The 19,915-nt window shown below is 33.9% G+C and overlaps 3 protein-coding genes across 6 annotated transcripts; 2 read left to right on the top strand and 1 right to left on the bottom strand.

The window, feature by feature from the left end:
• The first annotated feature begins 6,083 nt into the window (after positions 1 to 6,083).
• Positions 6,084 to 14,261, top strand: LOC142548633 (putative galacturonosyltransferase 7). 4 transcript variants are annotated; one of them, XM_075657073.1, is made up of 10 exons: positions 6,084 to 6,410; positions 6,595 to 6,626; positions 6,777 to 6,833; positions 7,040 to 7,099; positions 7,323 to 7,362; positions 7,481 to 7,527; positions 7,619 to 7,917; positions 11,606 to 11,960; positions 12,070 to 12,612; positions 13,550 to 14,261. In XM_075657073.1, exons 6-10 carry the CDS (start codon positions 7,489 to 7,491, stop codon positions 13,826 to 13,828), a joined length of 1,515 nt encoding a protein of 504 aa, XP_075513188.1. In that variant the 5' UTR covers positions 6,084 to 6,410; positions 6,595 to 6,626; positions 6,777 to 6,833; positions 7,040 to 7,099; positions 7,323 to 7,362; positions 7,481 to 7,488; the 3' UTR covers positions 13,829 to 14,261. The 4 variants fall into 4 exon arrangements, with proteins under 4 accessions (XP_075513188.1, XP_075513186.1, XP_075513185.1 ...); XM_075657071.1 differs by lacking the exon at positions 6,777 to 6,833; XM_075657070.1 differs by lacking the exon at positions 6,777 to 6,833 and having other exon boundaries at positions 6,084 to 6,425.
• A 1,388-nt stretch (positions 14,262 to 15,649) lies between these two features.
• Positions 15,650 to 16,239, top strand: LOC142548359 (splicing factor Cactin). The gene is made up of 3 exons (XM_075656658.1): positions 15,650 to 15,653; positions 15,719 to 15,972; positions 16,048 to 16,239. Exons 1-3 carry the CDS (start codon positions 15,650 to 15,652, stop codon positions 16,237 to 16,239), a joined length of 450 nt encoding a protein of 149 aa, XP_075512773.1.
• A 217-nt stretch (positions 16,240 to 16,456) lies between these two features.
• On the bottom strand, positions 16,457 to 19,611 carry LOC142548632 (receptor-like protein kinase FERONIA). The gene is made up of 2 exons (XM_075657069.1): positions 19,557 to 19,611; positions 16,457 to 19,428 (listed from the first exon to the last, which is right to left on the bottom strand). The coding sequence occupies exon 2, from the start codon at positions 19,300 to 19,302 to the stop codon at positions 16,672 to 16,674; it is 2,631 nt and encodes an 876-aa protein (XP_075513184.1). The 5' UTR covers positions 19,303 to 19,428; positions 19,557 to 19,611; the 3' UTR covers positions 16,457 to 16,671.
• Between the last annotated feature and the right edge of the window lie 304 nt (positions 19,612 to 19,915).

The following is a 19,915-nucleotide window of genomic DNA, read 5'->3' as shown; positions in this document are numbered from 1 at the left end:
AAATGGACCGAAACCTGGCTCGAGTAACCGATAAGCATGCCTATGAACAGTATTCATGGTCACCAGATGAATAGTATTCATGGTCATCAAATAGAGTTTTTTCTCCTTCAAGATCAGGATCAATGATTTTTCATTTTATCCCGGATGATTGTTTTATCTTCTCAAATCTATATCAAATTTATTTAAAAAGCTGTATGAATATAATTACGCTTGTATAAATTTTAGTACAAGTAAAATTGAGTTTTATAGTAACATTTAATATATAAATATGCATGCATCGTGTGTCAATAAATACCGGTCACTGTAATGTAAGCTATATTATTTCCAACGTATAATTTTGGGTTTTATGTTATTAGAGAACCAATTATCGGATACCTTTTTTTAATATGAATGAAATAACGGTAAATTTCCCAAAAATACATCTGTCAATGTTTTCATTAAAATTCAGTACCTAGCCATAATTTTTTAGAAATCAGTACCTGACAATTCTATACATTTAGTTTTAACTACCCATTAAGAAAACTTTACATTTGTACCTTTATTATTTAAATAAATATATTATTTTATCCATCAAAATTATATCATTTTTCTCCATTTAAAATATAATTTTATCAAAATATTGTTTCTCAATTATCACGGAATAAAAGTAAATACTTATTTTGACATACAAAGTACCTATTATGGGGTTTCAGATACTTGATTTCGCTATTTTAATACTCCAAATATATAAGAAAATACTATATTTTCGAGCATTCACCGTAAATTCAGTCATTGTTGGTATTTTCATGAAAAATGCATTAGGATGACTTATTCATGTCATTTTATTTTTTTAAAAAAACATAGGTCATCACTCATCATGAAATAAGATTAAGTATTTTTTTGACCAACAAAATATCTATTTTGGAGTTCCAAATGCTTGATTTTACTCTTTGAATACTCCAAATGTGTAAGAAAATACTGGATCTTCGAGCTATCACAATAAATTCAATACAGTTGGTATTTTCATTGAAAATGCATTAAGATGACTTATTCATGTCATCTAATTTTTGAAAAAACACGGTTTCTCACTCATTGTTGAATTAGAAAAATTACTTATTTTGATCAATAAAATACCTATTTCCGGGTTCCAAATATTTGATTTGGCTATTTGAATACTTCAAATGTGTAAGAAAATACTTAAGTTTCAAGTAATATTAAGTGACTTTTGATTGTATCATTTGTGAAGTTAAAATGTGATACTTAAATTGGTACAAATAGTATCTAATTAGAGTATATAAATACATTATTTTACCCCGTAAATACTCATATCCAATTATTTGAGGATGCCAAAATATAATTTGAAGTTAATATTAAGTGACACCGATGATGATATTCGTGAAACAAAAATGTGATACCTAAATTAATACAAATAATACATAATTCGAGTTCACAAACACTTGATTTTACCTTTTAAATACTCAAATTCGATTGAGTATGTCAAAATATATAAGTTGAAGATAATATTGAATATATTTTTATGATGAGATTTGTGAATAAAGAACGTGCTACCTAAAATTGGTACAAATAGTACCTATTTTGATTTCACATATACTTGATTTTACCATTTTAAGACTCAATTTTGATTATTTCGGGATATAAAAAAATATAGTTAGTAATATTGAGTGACTTTTGATGTGTCATTTGTGAAGTTAAAATGTGATATCTAAATTAGTACAAAAAATATCTAATTCGAGTCTACCAATACTTTATATTACTTCCTAAATAAGAAGTATTTTAATTTGAGTTTGCAAATACTTGATTTCGTAAATGAGATACTCACAATATGTATTAAAATACTGGATATTCGAATAAGCAACGTAAGTTCATCAAGTGTTGGTATTTTTATGGAAGATATATTTGGATGACATATTCATCTCATTTAATAATTAAAAAAAAACAAATTCTCAACTAAGCATGAAAATTTTAAAGTACTTAGTTTCACTTGAGAAGTACCTAATTTGAGTTTGTAAATACTTGATTTCGTAAATGAGATACTCACAATATGTATTAAAATATTATATATTCGAATAGGCAACGTAAGTTCACCAAGTATTGATATTTCCATGGAATAAGCATTTGGATGACATATTCATATCATTTAATATTTTTTCTGTAAAAGAAAAAACAAATTCCCAACTAAGCATAAAAATTTTAAAGTATTTGTTTTTATTTGAAAAGTACCTAATTTGAGATTGCAAATATTTAATTTGGTACATGAGATACTCATAATATGTAATAGAATACTGGATATTCGAATATGCAACGTAAGCTCACCAAGTGTTTATCTTTCCATGGAATATGCATTTGGATGACATATTCATCTCATTTAAAGAAAAAAATACTAATAAATATAATGAATAATTACCAATAAGTATTATGTCAAATAAGTATAATTGTCAAATAAGTCATTCAATGAATATCAAAAAGTATTGTCAATTAATATTTATGAGTATTTTATAAATCATTGATCCAAGAATCGATAGATATGCTTAAAGTGCAAACTTCAAGCTCATTTACGAACTATGTTCATAATGCATCTCTCAATTAGTTCATGATGAATAATGAACTATGTTTATTTATTTAAATGATATGAATAAGTATACTAATGAATTTTCCATGGAAAGATTGCATATTTGAATATCCAGTATTTTAATGCATATTGTGAGTATCTCATTTACGAAATCAAGTATTTACAAACTCAAATTAGGTACTTCTCAAGTAAAACTAAGTACTTTTAAATTTTCATGCTTATTTGAGAATTTTTTTACCAAAAAAATATTAAATAAGATGAATATGTAATCCATGATTAGTGATCGAGCAAAACTTTCATTGTAAAATTCTTAGTAAAAATTAATAATATTCAAGCTCGAAATAATCGCAAGTGCACGATGTCAAGTAATAATATAGTCATTGACTTTCAATAATCGCAAGTGCATGATGTCAAAATGTTCCATGCTTAGTGATTGAGCAAAACTTTCATTGTCTAATGACTGTATTTCTCAATTATTATTCTCAGTTATTCAATTTTTAGCAGCGATATTTCAGATGATTGTTTACTACTACGATTATTAAATAAAAACTCAATGAAATGGTTCAAGGATTAAATGATGAAATAAATAAGCTAGAATGATTGATTATAGTTCAATGAGAAATGAATTTGTTGTGAATCTCGGTTCACCTACCCCTCGCTAATCTACTTAATTCGTTCGACAATGATCTATGCTTTCAACGAGATTTCATATCCAACTGAACACGCCATCTCAAGCTATGCCAAACTAATTTAACTCAGTGAAGTAATTAAATCTCTTTAATTATTTATAAATGGTGAATTGCATGTCGTTTTATTAAATCTCATAGCTTTCGACCTACTGAACTATGACTATCAACGTGTATCCGACTTCATATTTCTCTGTAAATTGTAAATCCACGGATTATGCTACTCGTTCCTATCACGGACTATTCTCTCGAAGAACATTGTCCGGAAATCTTCAAATCTTCGCTCTAAGCCTTTTTTTCTCCTTCAAAGCTTTGTGGCTGCTGAAATGTCCTTGAACATGTCATCCAAATACATCTTACGCGAGCACTTGATGAACTTACGTTACATATTCGGATATCCAGTATTTTAATACTCATTTTGAGTATTTCATTTACCAAATCAAATATTTTAAAACTGAAATTAGATATTTCGCAAATAAAACTAAGTACTTGAAAAAGTTCAATACTTAGTTGAGAATTTGTTTTTTTTTTTAACAATTAAAAAACTATTAAATGAAATGAACATGTCATCCAAATGTATCTTGGATGGAAATGCGAGTACTTGGTGAACTTACATTGCATATTCGAATATCCAGCATTTTAAGACTCATTCTGAGTATCTTATTTACCCAATCAAGTATATTAAAATTGAAATTAGGTATTTCGTAAGTAAACTAAGTATTTGAAAAAGTTCAATGCTTAGTTACGAATTTGTTTTTTTAACAATAAAAAAATAATTAAATGAAATGAACATGTCATCCAAATGCATCTTGGATGGAAATGTGAGCACTTGGTAAACTTACGTTGCATATTCGAATATCCAGTATTTTAATACACATTCTATCTCATTTACCAAATCAAATATTTTAAAATTGAAATTAGGTATTTCGCAAGTAAAATTAAGTACTTGAAAAAGTTCAATGATTAGTTACAAATTTGTTTTTTTAAACAATAAAAAAATAATTAAATGAAATGAACATGTCATCCAAATGCATCTTGGATGGAAATGTGAGCATTTGGTGAACTTACGATGCATATTCTAATATCCAGTATTTTAATACTCATTCTGAGTATTTCATTTACCAAATCAAGTATTTTAAAATTGAAATTAGGTATTTCGCAAGCAAAACTAAGTACTTCAAAAAGTTCGATGCTTAGTTGCGAATTTGTTTTTTTTTTTAACAATAAAAAAATAATTAAATGAAATGAACATGTCATCCAAATATATCTTGGATGAAAATGCGTGCACTTGGTGAACTTACGTTGCAAATTCGAATATCCAGTATTTTAATACTCATTCTGAGTATCTCATTTACCAAATCAAGTATTTTAAAATTGAAATTAGGTATTTCGCAAGTAAAACTAAGTATTTGAAAAAGTTAAATGCTTAGTTGCAAATTTGTTTTTCTTTTAAAAATAAAAAAATATTTAAATGAAATGTACATGTCATCTAAATGCATCTTGGATAGAAATGCGAGCACTTGGTGAACTTACATTGCCTACTAGAATATCCAGTATTTTATTAATTTTTATGAGTATCTCAATTATCAAATGAAGTATTTAAAATTGAAATTAGGTATTTCGTAAATAAAAGTAAGTACTTCAAAATATTCAATGCTTAGTTGCGAATTTTTTTAAAAAAATAATTAAATGAAATGAACATGTCATCCAAATGCATATTGAATGGAATGTGAGCATTTGGTGAACTTAGGTTGCATATTCAAATATCCAGTATTTTAATACTCATTCTAAGTATCTCATTTACCAAATAAAGTATTTTAAAATTGAAATTAGGTATTTCGCAAGTAAAACTAAATACTTGAAAAAGTTCAATGCTTAGTTGCGAATTTATTTTTTAACAATAAAAAAATAATTAAATGAAATGAAAATGTCATCCAAATGGATCTTGGATGGAAATGCGAGCATTTGGTGAACTTGCGTTGCATATTCGAATATTCAGTATTTTAATACACATTTTGAGTATTTTATTTACTAAATCAAGTATTTTAAAATTGAAATTAAGTATTTCGCAAGTAAAACTAAGTATTTTAAAAAGTTCAATTAGTTGCGAATTTGTTTTTTTTTTAAATTTAAATTCAATTTACATGTCATCCAAATCCATTGGGAATGATGAGTGGAAAGAGAAGATGACCAATAGAAATAGGTATTTATATCATTTTTTATTAATTAAAAGGGTAAAAAGATAAAAATGCATAAAACATGTATTAAAAACTAAATTGATCTTTTGTAAGGTATTAAAATACAAAAAAAAAAAAAAACTCCTGGGTACTGAATCTTAAATAAATCATAGACAGATGTATTTTTCTCCAAATTGCCCATGAAATAATCAGATATATATTATTTTAATTACGTAGTCAATATAATTAGTATAAATTTGATAGGAAGCAGTAATTAGATGAGATTAAATTAATATTCATTTATCATCTTATGATAACCTCTAGTGTATATAGCTTGTGAGATGATCTCACGAATCTTTATATGTGAGACATGTCAACCCTATCGATATTCACAATAAAAAAATAATACTGTTAACATAAAAAGTAATACTTTTTAATGGATGACCCAAATAAGATATTCGTCTCATAAAATACGACATGTAACACCGTCTCATACAAGTTTTTGGCTAAATTCTAATACGACATAAATTATTTAAAATAGCAATTTTAAATACTAAATGCGATCACGGCTATTTTTATTTTTATTTTTAAAAAAACGCGGACATTTAATACGAAGGAATAATAACAATTATATTAAATTTGGAAGGGCCAAAAAATGAAGTAGCCTGTGTACATTTGTGCATCCAAAAAATTAAAAAGAGATCGCATCTCCAAACAGGAGTGGGATTGGCGGAAGTTTGTGAATTTGTGGCATTATTGTTTCGAAGACGAAGTGATTGTTGGTATTGAATGGGAATTCCTTGCTGAGATTGTGCATTTGAAGAGGCGAAAAAGGTGGAGGACGAGGAGTTTGAGAGATGAAGGGCGTGGTCGGGGGTTCGGCGAAGAGAAGATGGAAAAATCTGGTGATTCCGGTGGTTGGACTCGTCGTCCTGTCAATGCTCGTCCCGCTTGTCTTTTTGCTCGGCCTCCACAACGGTTCGCACTCCATTGGTGTGCTGTTTTTCTTTTCTTTTTTTTTTTTCGATTTTCCGGATACTGTATGGATTAGATCTGTTTTGAATGTATATGCGTCTCTGTTTGCGTGTGTCCGCTCATGAGTGGACGTGCATTTACTGTTGTTCTAGAGTTCATCTACTGATTTCTCACGACCATTTTTCAGGAGACGCCACTCAACAGCGGAATTCACAACCTGTAAGAATTTTTATATCAATGATAGTTTTAGAGATTTCTTTTGCGTTTATGGTTGCTTTCATTCCGAATAAATGGAGATCGATGATTGTCGATTGATACTCTACTTTTCTTTCTTTGTTTTTTTTTTATTCAATCTTCGGATGCAATTAGTATCCATTGAGATTTATTGATCAACAAAATGATGCCACTTAAAGAGAAAAATCAGAGGTATATAAGAATGTTGTCAACCTTCCTAACTTGGCACACACTTGTGTGGATGTTTGTTGAAGAATTGTATTTTCTTCATGCCGTGGCTCTACAGAGTGGGCTAAAATATATCCTACTATTTTTTCATTCACCTGCCCCAATCTATGATCCGTTCTGGGACACATCTTAAGTTAGTCCCTCTTATTTGTTTTTGTTTCTGTTTGTAGGTTCCCCTATCTAAACATGTAGAGGACGTTTATGAAAGATTGACCCATAATTTACCCAAGGTCTGTTGGATATGCTTTGATGGTTAAGACAACTACTTGAATGCTACATTCTGCTTATTTCATTTTCCATCTGGGAACGGCATTGACCCCGTCCAATTCACCTATCTTTGTTTTGTATCCAATCTCGACTGAAAAATCTCTACATAAAAAAAAAGATAGGCTGGTGAAGGCACCTTGTTGCACTTATTTCAAACATCTATGTTTCTTACCCTACTTTTTTCAGGAATTTGGGAACATCTCCAAGAGAGGTGGGGATGAAAATGGTAAATAATTTCAAAAGAATCTCTCTCTCTCTCTCTCTCTCTCTCTCTCTCTCTCTCTCTCTCTCTCTCATGATTTAGGTTCCATTTTTTCATCTTTCTTTCTTGAAAATCTACACAGGTTTTTCCATGACAGCCGATTCACCAATACAAGCACAGCCAGTAATTGTATGATACATTGTTAAAACTTCCTAATTTTTATTTTGGAATTCAAAATTTGTGTTGATTGTCAGACACAAATGTTTGTAATGTGCTGTAGAATATTGGACCTGTTGTTAAAAACTATACCGGGGAGCATAGAAGAAGTGCTGATGAAAGCGATCTGATATGTGAATTTACATTTGGGAGTTATTGTTTATGGCGTCGAGAACATAAGGAAAAAATGGAAGATACTGTGGTGAAGAGGATGAAAGACCTACTTTTTGTTGCCCGTGCTTACTATCCAAGTATTGCAAAACTTCCAGCATTTGAAAATTTGTCTCATGAAATGAAGCAAAATATTCAGGATTTCGAGCGTGTTCTTAGCGAAACTACGACAGATAAAGATCTTCCCCCTGGGTATGTTCAAATTTTATGGATTTATTTTAAACAAAATTAAGAAAATGTTTCAGGTATTTTCGTTGTTGTGGCCTTCTCATTACCGTCTTCATATATCATTTGTTCATAACTTTAGCTTTAAATTTATTGATTTATCAATCTGTTTTTTTATGACATAATCTTCCCCTATCTTTTTTTTTTCCGCGTCTTTCTATTGTGAAGATCAAGGACTATATGTGAAATTCTGAAGGGTTCTGGACAAGTTTGATCACCACTAGAAATTTTCATAATAACATATGTTTGCATCTGAAAGGACTTGAGGGAAGTTCTTAACTCCATAGACTTAGTTTATTTCACCAATATTATTGCATAATAAAAAGGGCTGGACTAAAAGTGCAAACATATCTTGGTGGCTTGTGAGATTTTTCAACCAGCTCGAATGAAATTCGGTTCATAGTCAAACTTGAGCCTAATTTCTTTTATTCCACCTCTTGAGATCCTTAGCGTATTTATATTTTATTATAATATCTTAAAATTTAATGGGAAAATTTAAGAAATTAATCTTTCAATTAAAACAAAATGGATATATAACCTTCACATTTCTAAATGATTTAATATACTTTTTTACTCTTATTAGTAGACTAATAGACATTTCTATTCTTAGTTTTATAAAAATATTCATATTCTTCCGGTCAACATTTTTCCCTTTGAACAAATTGCAGTGCCACTTTAGCTACGGAAAGAACTTTTCTTTGCCATTTTGCATAAGCTAAATGAGAAAGCAATGTAATAGGGGGGGTAGCGGTGGAAAAAGTTCCGCTAAGAAGTGCAAAACCTGAAAATGAAAGAACGGGAATAAGAAGAGAGCCCGTTTCAGTTTTCACGGTGTTCTTGAACTGGATCATTGCCCTCGGCAGCAATTACTGTTGAGTGGCCTGCAATGTCAATGGTTCGATGGTTGTGCAGTGGGGGTATCCAATGGAAACGCAAGAGAAGGCACAAAAGAATTTGAGTGGTAGTTTTTGGTGGGAAGTTGCTGATGTAGTTGTGGAGAACCGAGTGGTGGAGAGCGGGGAACGAGGAGTTATGAGACCCGCTGCGGTTGAGGGTAGTGCAACGTGGTAGGCTTGAGGATGGTAGTGGCTTTATGTGCGTGTGCAGTCATGGATTCTTAGACCAACGGTTCCAATTTCTCAGCTGTCAGGTCAGCGATGGAGGGTGGTGCGATGTACAGAGCTCGAGGATAGTATTGGACTTTGGGGGTGTGAGTTAGCAGCCATGGATTATTGGACGGAGGTGGCGGAGAAAAATAGGAGGCCATTGAATAAAAGTAATTTTGACTAAATGACGGGGAAAATTTAAAGTAAAGGCTACTTTTCAAAGAAAAAATTAAATAAGGTCAAAAATCAAAAGAAAATAGGGATGATGGTTATGCGTTTTATCTTTGTGGCCTGAGAATTTTTTCATTTTCTATGTTTTGTGGAGTTTTATATGTATTATTCCTGGTTTTCTGAGCTGCAATGAGGAAATGAATCATCATGGTGGAGCGGACTCAACAACTTTATACCGATGTCTTTTCCTCTATGTTTTGGTGTAATTACAGTAATTTGTTAGTTCAACTAGCCTTTGAACTCCCAGTGAGTTACTACGGGCATGGTTTTGAATGGAGAGATAGAGCTCGAAGAAGCTCGATTTGGGCTAGATTGTGTCAAGTCGTGCCCGACCTTGAATTGTAATTCAAGCCAAGCAGGAGCTCAAATTTATGCCTTTTGAGCTTTGAATCGAGATTGAAGATGTTCGAATTGATTTCAGCTTAAACTCAAGGTTTAGATATTAGCTAGCCTTCGGCTCAATTTAATTCTTATGCACCACTACACTGGAATCTTATCATTTCTACTATACTTTTTCCTAAATGTTCTTAATATATATTATCGCATATCTCCTTCGAGAAATGTGAATTTGATTTAGGTCCTGGCTTTCTGGTTATTAAATGTTCAATCTCTTAAATTTATTCATTCTAAATATTTCTGTAAATAGGTGGATATCAACTGAGAATATCTCGCTTGACTGACTACCGATCTTTTCTTTTATCTGGTAAAAGCTTGTTATTGAGGGTGTTGTTGCAATTGTCTCTTGATTTATGGATGAAAATGTGTCATTTATGACATTTATTTCAAGTGTTTGAAAACTGAAGTATTGTGGTATCATGTCCAATGAAGACAAGATATGATGTGAGTTTACATTTTCTCTACCTAGCTTATCATCGTGGGCTACATTCTGTAGTTGTTATGCTTTACCAAAATTCGTATTGTTTCTTAGATCTATGGGATTGTGCTCATTAGTTTATCTTGCATCATGTTGTTTGGAATGTGTGTGGGAAAGTGTGTCGCCTTCGAAAATCTTTATGTGGGGCCTGGTTTGGCAAATTTAGTGAGGCAATCGAGCAATTTGGAATGAAGAAAAGTAAGGCTGATTATTTTGTGTTCTACAAACAATCTGCAGTGGGCATCATTTTGTTAGTTGTATATGTGGACGATATTGTCATTACTGGAAATGATATTACAGGTATTTCATGTCTTAAATCCTTTCTTCACAGTCAGTTTCATACAAAGAATTTAGGGATTTTAAAATACTTATTGGGTGTTGTGATAACAAGAATTAAGAATGAAAAAAAATATGTACTTGATTTATTGTCCGACAAAGGGAAAATTGGAGGCTAAACCATGTAGTACTCCAATGATTTCTGATCTGGAACTCACAAAAGATTGTGAATTATTTGAGAATCCTCAGAGGTATAGAAGATTAGTTGGAAAGTGAATTTAACTCGTCCATATATCACATATTCAATCTGGATTGTGAGTCAATATATGGCTTCTCCGACAATTAATCATTGGGCAGCAGGGCAGCTATTGAACAAATTTTGTGCTATTTGAAACGAGCTCCTGGACGAGGTATCTTATATAGCAATCACGGTCATACTAAGGTTGAGTGTTTTTCAGATTTTGACTGGGCGGGATCCAAGGATGATCGAAGATCCATATAAAACCATATCTGGTTATTGTGTCTTTGTTGGGAGGAATCTAGTTTCATGGAAAAGTAAGAAGCAAAATGTGATCTCACGATCGAGTGCATAATCAAAATATAGAGTTATGGCAACTTGTGTGTGAGATAATGTTGATATATCAGCTTCTGACTGAAGTAGGTCTTAAAACTTCAATATCAACCAAATTGTGGTGTGCTAACCAAGCAGCTCTACATCTCGTTTCCAATATTTATTTCATGAGCGAACTAAGCATATCGAAATTGATTGTTATTTCATTTGTGAAAATATTCAGTAGATTTGATCACTTCTGGAAATGTGAATACTGGAGAACAGTTGGGAGTTACCTTCACAAAAGCTTTAAATGGAGTTCGGGTCGATTATATTTGTAACAAGCTGGGCATAATCAATATCTATGGTCCAACTTGAGGGAGAGTGGTATAGATTGTGTATAGAAATAATACATATGTAGATATGATTTACCTTGATTGCAGGGATTTGATTAGTTTACTTTCCTAACATAGGACTAAAAGTCTGTATATATATGTGTGTGTGTATGAATATTGAATATGACATACACAAATGTATTCTTCCTCCTTATTTGCCTTAATATTCTACCACTCATGAAGAACCTGGAAGACTAATACACAACTTTGATTATTTCATCAGGAATGGGAAGAAGATTTCCAAAATGAAGTCTGTGATTGTAAAAGCAAAATCGTGTCCTGTTGATTGTAACAATGTTGATAAGAAATTTAGACAGCTAGTTGATATGACAGAGGATGAATCGAATTTTCACACGAAGCAGAGTGCCTTCCTCTACCAACTTGCGACTCAAACCATGCCGAAGAGTCTCCATTGTCTGTCAATGCGATTAACTGTTGAGAGTTTTAGATCTTCATTTGATACTGAGCCTGCGCTGGTTGAGAAATTTCTAAATCCGGATTTATACCACTACATTGTGTTCTCCACGAATATACTTGCATCATCAGTTGTGATCAACTCAACCGTGATGCATGCGAAAGTATGGCCTGTTTATGTTTCTTCATTTACTTCATCATCTCTGTTTTAACTCCAAACTTTTTTCTTAGTCTAAACAGTTTTTGTTATTCATGAGGGTTTTGTCTTTGCAGGAAAGTGAGAAACAGATTTTTCATCTGCTCACTGACAGGGAAAATTACTTTGCTATGAAGTTTTGGTATTTCAGAAACAAGTATAAAGAAGCCTCAGTTCAGGTGCTGAACATTGAAGACATTGCGTTGTTTGACCATAAGATGGCACCGTTGCATCTGTCATTGCCTGAAGAATTTCGAGTTTCATTTCGTAGGGTTGATGAACTGTCTTTCTCACTATCTAGAACAGAATACATATCCATGTTTTCACATTCTCACTATCTCCTTCCTAAAATATATCGTACTCTGGAGAAAGTTGTGGTTTTGGAAGATGACATAGTTGTTCAGAGTGACTTGTCAGCCCTCTGGAACATTAACATGGGGGAAAAAGTGAATGGTGCTGTGCAATTCTGTGCAGTGAAGTTGTCTCAGCTGAAAAATTATTTCTCCAGGAACACTATTTATGAAAACTCTTGTGCTTGGACTTCTGGGGTAAACGTAATTGATTTATCGAGGTGGAGGGCACATAATATTTCAGAAACATTTCAGAGGTTGGTGCAAGAGGTGCGTGGCAACTCTTTTGTTTGAATTTTTCTTTAGATATTATTCTTTTCTCAACTTTTCATCAAATTGTGTGCGTGTATGGATACAACTGTAGAAAGGTGAAAGATGGGATATCCTAGTCTCTCACAGGCCCATTTGTCGTATGATCGTGTCAAATGAATGATGTGTATCAAGCATTGTAGTCTTATTTCAGCATCGTCATGAGGACAAATGGATGACTGTTAACTTTAGTTTAACATTTTAGAATCCTCTCCGAGTTCGAACAATTATGTTACTATACTAGTAATTTTCACTGGAAATTGTAAGGTGTTATTCAATTAAAAGTGAAGATTTCTTCATTTTTTAATCCTAGAGAAGTTGAAGTGTGTAAATCAAGAATGTTTAAAAAGTGACAAGATGATCCAACTTCTTTATTTAACTTCATTAGCACTTGCCTATTTGTTTTTATCCGCATTCCATCGGATACAACTTTTACTGCTTCTGTTCACATCACGTCACTTGTTTCCTACGCTATTTATTCTGCTCCCCCTACCCTGGCAGTTTTGTACTTAGGCATCCATTGCCAATTTGGTCATGCTAACAGTCAGCCGTATCATATTAGGAATATTAACAATCAATTCAAATTTGATCCATCAACGGGAATGTTTACCTACTGTAGACCCTATAAGGTGTTTTTGGGTGGTGCATACACTTCCAAAATGTGACTGCTGTTTTGTATAATGCTATTCAAGAATAAAAACAGATCTTTTGAAATTTGTGTTGTTGATTAGGATTATTGAGTAATTTTTTTGTTGATCCACTTATCTACGATTTGTCATGTCATAGATTGATAACTTAAAAAGAAAAAAAGGGGATCACTTGGCAAACATGGAAACAGTTTTACTAGCCCACATCCAATGTCTGATTGATCCTTTCTTTTTGATGTTGAAAAGTGCAGATGAGCAGAGAAGAGGGAACATCCGAAACTGCTGCATTAAGTGCTAGCCTGCTCACGTTCCAAGGTTTAGTTTATGCTCTTGATGATAGTTGGATGTTATCTGGTCTAGGACGTAACCATGGCATCGATTTGGAAGCTGTCAATTCTGCAACAATGTTGCATTTTGATGGAAACATGAAACCGTGGCTTGAACTTGGCATTCCCAAGTACAAAAGTTTTTGGAAAAAGTTCCTAAACCAACAAGATTCATTCTTGAATGAATGTAACGTGAATCAGTAGAAGTCATAGAATGATTTGCTTTAAAAAGTTGAGGTGATGTGAATAATCCACAAGGCAAGGTGAACGAATTTCCCTTTCGTGAGGTACTGAGAAGAATGATCCTCACGTCTGAAAGGGAAAGAAACAGTGGGAGAGCTATGCTAGTTCTAGCAATGATCTGTTTCACATGCACCTCCAACATGTAGATCACCAGAGACGAAATTATAGCAGTCTCCTCAGTTGCTGTGATCGAAGAACACTCAAGATATGTGGTCTCAAGGCATCAGCTTCTCTTTTCATTTTTTTTTAAATATTGAAAAATTGTTTCAGGCACAGATCTTGATACTAGGAATTTATTGGATTCTCAATTTGGATGACATTTTGAATCAACCAACTGATGTCTATAAGGGTAAACTTTAGTGTATTGTATTTGTAAAAAGCTATCATGAGAATATGTTACGAGTCAATTTTGTGATACGGATTTTTTACTCGATACGACTCATGGAAAAATTTTCAAAAATAGTATTTTTTACTTTAAATATGGATTGAGTTGACTTATGTTACATATATATATCCGTGAAACCGTCTACAAGATACCTATTTATCTAAATGTAGATAGTCACTTCAACTGACTGAGGTTGATTGTCGTTTAAACTCTACAAATTTTTATTAGTATATTTATATATTATTTTATATGCGTTATAAATTTAATAAGAAACGAAGTAGACGAGAGAACGTGAGTTCAAAGAATAAACTCCGAACTATTTTATTCATAATTGAGAATTTTTATTTATAAGATACAATAGTAGAATACAAATCAGTAGATAGAAAGATTGAAATATCAATCTTAATATATAGAAAATCTATCTACATTTAAAATTATATCATAACATTCCACCTTAGATGATTATCTACACAACAACTATTTTGTTGAATATTTAATTTGTTAAGATGGTTGCTTGAAAATTCACGGAGAGTCAGGTGTTGCCTCGTTAAAACATTGATAATAAAACTTAGTGGGAACAACTCGAGCGAAAGAAAAAAAACAACAATATATATTTCTCCTTGTAAGTTCTCTTGCGGATAGATACGTCTCATTAAAACATTACCACAAAAAACCTAATGTGACAAAATTCAGTGAAAGAAAAATAGTACGACATCTCTTACTTCTTGCTAACCATCTCATTGAAGGCTTTTATGAAAAACCGCTTGGAAAAATTCATAAACAATTTATAAAGAGTATAGTCTAAACTACTCTCCATGTTGCAAGCATTGCTCAAAATCATTAAGTCGTTGCCCGATCTTGACTGCTACTTTCTCAAAATTTAATATCGGTAATGCTCTTATGAAAGATCGGCCACGTTATATTCTATTAATGCTTATATACGATACGTCGATATCAAAGATCTTTTGAGCATTATCAAACAACTATTAATGGATATATCATATCTATATAAAAGTATTTTTTTTGTTGTGTACTATGACCAATTAACATATATTCCTTCTCGAAATATCGATTCCATAGCTCAAAAGAAAATTTAATATTTTTCAAGTCTTTTATTTCACGTTTGTGTTTTAATTACTTGACAATTATAGTAAACTTTTCATGAGTATCTACTAATATGAATGAGTCACATGTGTTTGAATTATCTTAATAACGACTTTTGTAATTTTATTGAAAACATAATCTTGGAGGTAGAATCTAATTTCATTTTATACTTCAAATTATTCATGGATTTTTTTTTGTATATAAGTGTTTAGTCAGCACATCTATGACAAGTGTAATTTTTGTAGTAATATCAATTTATAAAGTGTTGTGAATTTCTTTGATTTTAATTGTTGATGCGTATGTTTATGCTCCCAATTTGTTGCAAGAACAGGCACTTCTGGTTGTTTGTGAATGGTAACTAGCTGAAGCTAATAAAAGGGATGCCCTGGAGCGTGCCAGAGTAAGAGGAGAGCAACTACCACCAGAGATTACAGGTGAAGAAAGGGGTTTGCATGCGAGCATCGAAGCAGATGTCAAGAATCTTTTGCAAGGAAAAACCTATGGTGAACTAGAGGCCCTTCAATCCCAGATTGAGTCTCAAATGCGATCTGGGTCTGCCAAGGTGGTAGAGTATTGGGAAGTCATTATTAAACGTCTCCATATTTACAAAGCAAAGGTAACACTCCCATCAACATCTGGGTCTTTGATTTGCTGAACTGAGAAACCTTACAGTCTATACGTGCAACTGCAGGCTTGTCTGAAAGAAATTCATGTCAAGATGCTGCACATGCATTTGGAGCGACTTAAAGAACAGAATCAAATTGGATTCTCGATAGAATCAGTTATAGGACGGAGATATAATTCAAAGACAAGGATGACAAACATGTTCCGACTCATTGTCATCCTTGTTAATATATCAATAATGGTAAAATTAATCGATTGAGAAATAAGAAAAATGCAAAAACATATTTGAAGCTAAATTCATGGCCAAGCTTAAAATAATTTGTGAGAGCTCGTTATTCAGCAATAATGAATGAATGCTCCGGTAAGAGGTGTCTGGCGCAAACAGTAGAAGGACCATATTTTCAAGATAATTTTCTTATATATTAGTTGAAACAGAGAGTATGCAGAGACTCTTAGGAATGCTATACACCAAGAAAAACAGATAAAAATAAATGAAACTACTGATTTTCATCTTTGAAACTAGCCAGGAATTGTTACAAACTTATATGATAGAAGGTCGACGGTTTGAGAAGAAATATAAGATACAAAGAAGTATTATTTCCTGTGGTTCGTCGAAATAATATATCAATGCACCATTAGCCATTACTAGCTAGATGTAGATATATAATGTGTGAGCCTGTATGTATCCGTGTTACCGCCCTTCTGGATTCATAATCTGTGAAAAGACGGCACTTGGAATCAACCCATCTGAGTCCTGGCTGGCGAGGCTGCGGCCCCCAATGCTTGTTGACAATCCTTGTCCGCCACTGCTGCCATTTGAATCATCAAAACCCATAGGAGACAAATCTGGATCTTTCTTAACTTCAAAAAATTCTGTGTCTCCAAGACCAAAACCACTGCCACTTTCCTCTGCACTCTCCTGAAGTTGCAGAGCAAATTCAAGGTTCCACAGCACATCACCCATCGAAGGCCTATCACTTCCAACATCAGACACACAATTCACTGCTGTCTCTGCTACTTTTTTAAGGCATTCTGGTGCAATCTTCCCCTTGAGATAAGGATCAATGATTTCGTCAAGCATGCCCGTCTTATGGCAATGCAGCGCCCACTCAGCCAAGCTAACTTGTTCTTTTGGAAGTGTTGGGTTTAACGCCGGCCTAGCACATAAGATTTCAAAAAGTACAACTCCAAATGAGTACACATCGGATTTGTCAGTCAGTTGTTGCCGTCTGAAATATTCTGGATCCAGATAACCAAAACTACCCTTCACCACTGTGCTGACGTGGGTATGATCCAGAGATGGACCTGTTTTTGACAGGCCAAAATCCGAAACCTTGGCAACCCACTTCTCGTCCAAGAGGATGTTTGTCGTCTTGACATCGCGGTGGATAATGGTGTGCTTCGCACCAGTGTGAAGATAATGCAAACCACGTGCAGCACCAATACAAATCTCGAGCCTCTGCTTCCACGGCAGTGGGGGATTCTGAGTTCTGTAAAGATGCTCCCGCAGAGTTCCATAAGCCATGTAATCATATACAAGTACCATTTCACAATTCTCTTCGCAATACCCTATCAGAGATACAAGGTGGAGATGGCGAAGTTTTGAGAGCATTTCAATCTCAGTTTGGAATTCATGCATTCCCTGTTCAGAAAGTGGGTTCCCTCGCTTAATTGCAACTTTTGCTCCGGTGTCAATCTCACCGCGATAAACTTTGCCAAATCCTCCAACACCAAGGAGAAGAGCCTCATCAAAGTCATTAGTGGCAGCTTTGATCTCGGCAAATGAAAAATGGCGACAAAGGTTCGAAGGGTATGAGGATGAACAGCTTCCCGTGGTAGTTGTTTTGGCAGAACCAGAAGAATGTGAATTTCCATACAAAGACAAAGGAAGCCAGCCATCACCAGCGCTGGGATCCTTTTTGCGCATCTGACGTCGGAAGGAAACAATGTATACGATCAAACCAGCAGCAAGAAGTGCAACAAGCCCACCTCCAACTGCTCCCTCAATAACGGCTTTGCGATTTTTCAATTGAGTAGAGCCCGATGATTGGCTGGTGTCAACTAGAGGCTGCGGAAGGGGAGGAGCTGGATTAGGACCAGCAAGATTCCCATTGGAACCATTTATTTTGAAAATTTCTAGTCCATTCAAGATAGCATCATATCGTTGGGGCTTTGAGGGAGTGTAAGGATGTAGATCAAGCCAGAGATACTGTTGAGGCGGCCCAGTGGGGACAAACACCACATAGTCCCTGTGAACAGGGACACCATTGCTTCCTGCCCAACCAATCACATCTGCGTCCTTCTCTGCAGTCTGATTATTCATAAAGATACTGAAAACTCTCTGGTTTACTTTGTTAACAAGTTCTGATACCTCGCAGAAGTGGAGTCTAACTAGATAAGAGAAGCCAGAGTCGATGCTGAAAGTCCATGTCAGATTGTAATTCTGATTAACAGATGCATTTGGACCCATCGACCTCAAAGTGGTGTATAAATCAAGCGGGGCGATATAGCTAGGCGATCCTGAAGGATATCTTACTGTTACATTTGGATCAGGGACCTCTGTAACTCCACGAGCCGCGCTGAATATGTAATTTGAATCATCATGCCATGACCTCTGGAGACCACTATCATGAGAAGGTGAAATGTCGTTTCCACCCACATTCAGCCGATAAAGATTCTCAAGTGCTGTGCTGTTGTCAATATTAAACCCAGTGGATTGCCCCACAACAGTTTCGGTCCCATCTGTACTATACATATCTGGATGCGAAACAATCTCAACGCCATTCACGAATGCATATGAGTTGGAAACGTTCTGGGATGGTGTGAATGTTATATTCAACCATTCAAAAGGAGCATTAAGAGAGAATTCCTTCATCATATAATCATAATTCAGAGCCTCAGTTGTTTGAGAAGCATTGAAGTTGTTCAAAAGAGTATAGGGCCCAGAAGTGACAGAGAAAACTCCATGGAAAGCATCTAATCCATTATAAGAAGCTGGATAGAAATACAAACGAATGAATTTACGCCCAGATGCAACCGGGAAACTGTAGGTGAAATCGGAGTGGGAAATTCGAGCTGACATGTAAGGTACTTGGGGTACAGAGGGTTTTTGGGTGGCAGCAGAGGCAGTTAAAGAGTTCCTGGTGGACAAGACAAACTTTGAGCCAATATCTGATGTCCATTTTCTGCCATCTAAATCGGTAGAGTCAGGAGGACCTCCACAGTTCAAGAAAATCTTCTCCGACGGCGCATAATCAACGGCAGAAATTACAAATGCAAGAAGCATGAGACTAAAAGCCAATACTTTACTGCGGTTTCTCATAGATATATGATTTAACGGAAGATATCACCCGAAAAATACGAAATCAAAGAACATCGCCTCATTGCCCCGGCCGAAATGAAGATGAAAGATACAAGGAAAACCACAAACAATTGATATCCCAGAATCCTAAATACAAAAATTCAAAGACAAGGTAAGTAAATTCACCTCAAATATGATTATATACATAATAAAATATCAACCTCCAGATTGATGAAGAAGAAGAAGAAGAATTGAGATCACGCAGATATACATACCGACGCGCATGGCAGCTATTGACTCAAAATGACCACTGATATTAATATATATACTATTTAACAGCCGTACCAAGGTGAAGGCGGTGATGGAGCCGGGTTGTCGGGTGGCACCGAATCCGATACCCAAACCAATTTGTAGGCGGTATCTTTATCCATTTTATATTATAATTAATTAAACAATAATAATAATTTTTGTTATATCAATATAAAAATAATAAGAGAAAAATTGATGTGAGACGGTCTTACGGGGTCGTATTTTGTAAGACGGATATCTTATTTGAGTCATCCATGAAAAATTATTACTTTTTTATGCTAAAAGTATTACTTTTTATTGTAAATATCGGTAGAGTTGATCGATC

This window comes from Primulina tabacum, chromosome 6, assembly GCF_025594145.1.
Source record: "Primulina tabacum isolate GXHZ01 chromosome 6, ASM2559414v2, whole genome shotgun sequence".
In the NCBI taxonomy this organism is placed as follows: Eukaryota; Viridiplantae; Streptophyta; class Magnoliopsida; order Lamiales; family Gesneriaceae; genus Primulina; species Primulina tabacum.
Note: the sequence above shows the minus strand (reverse complement) of the source record. Positions and strands in the feature narration are given on the sequence as shown.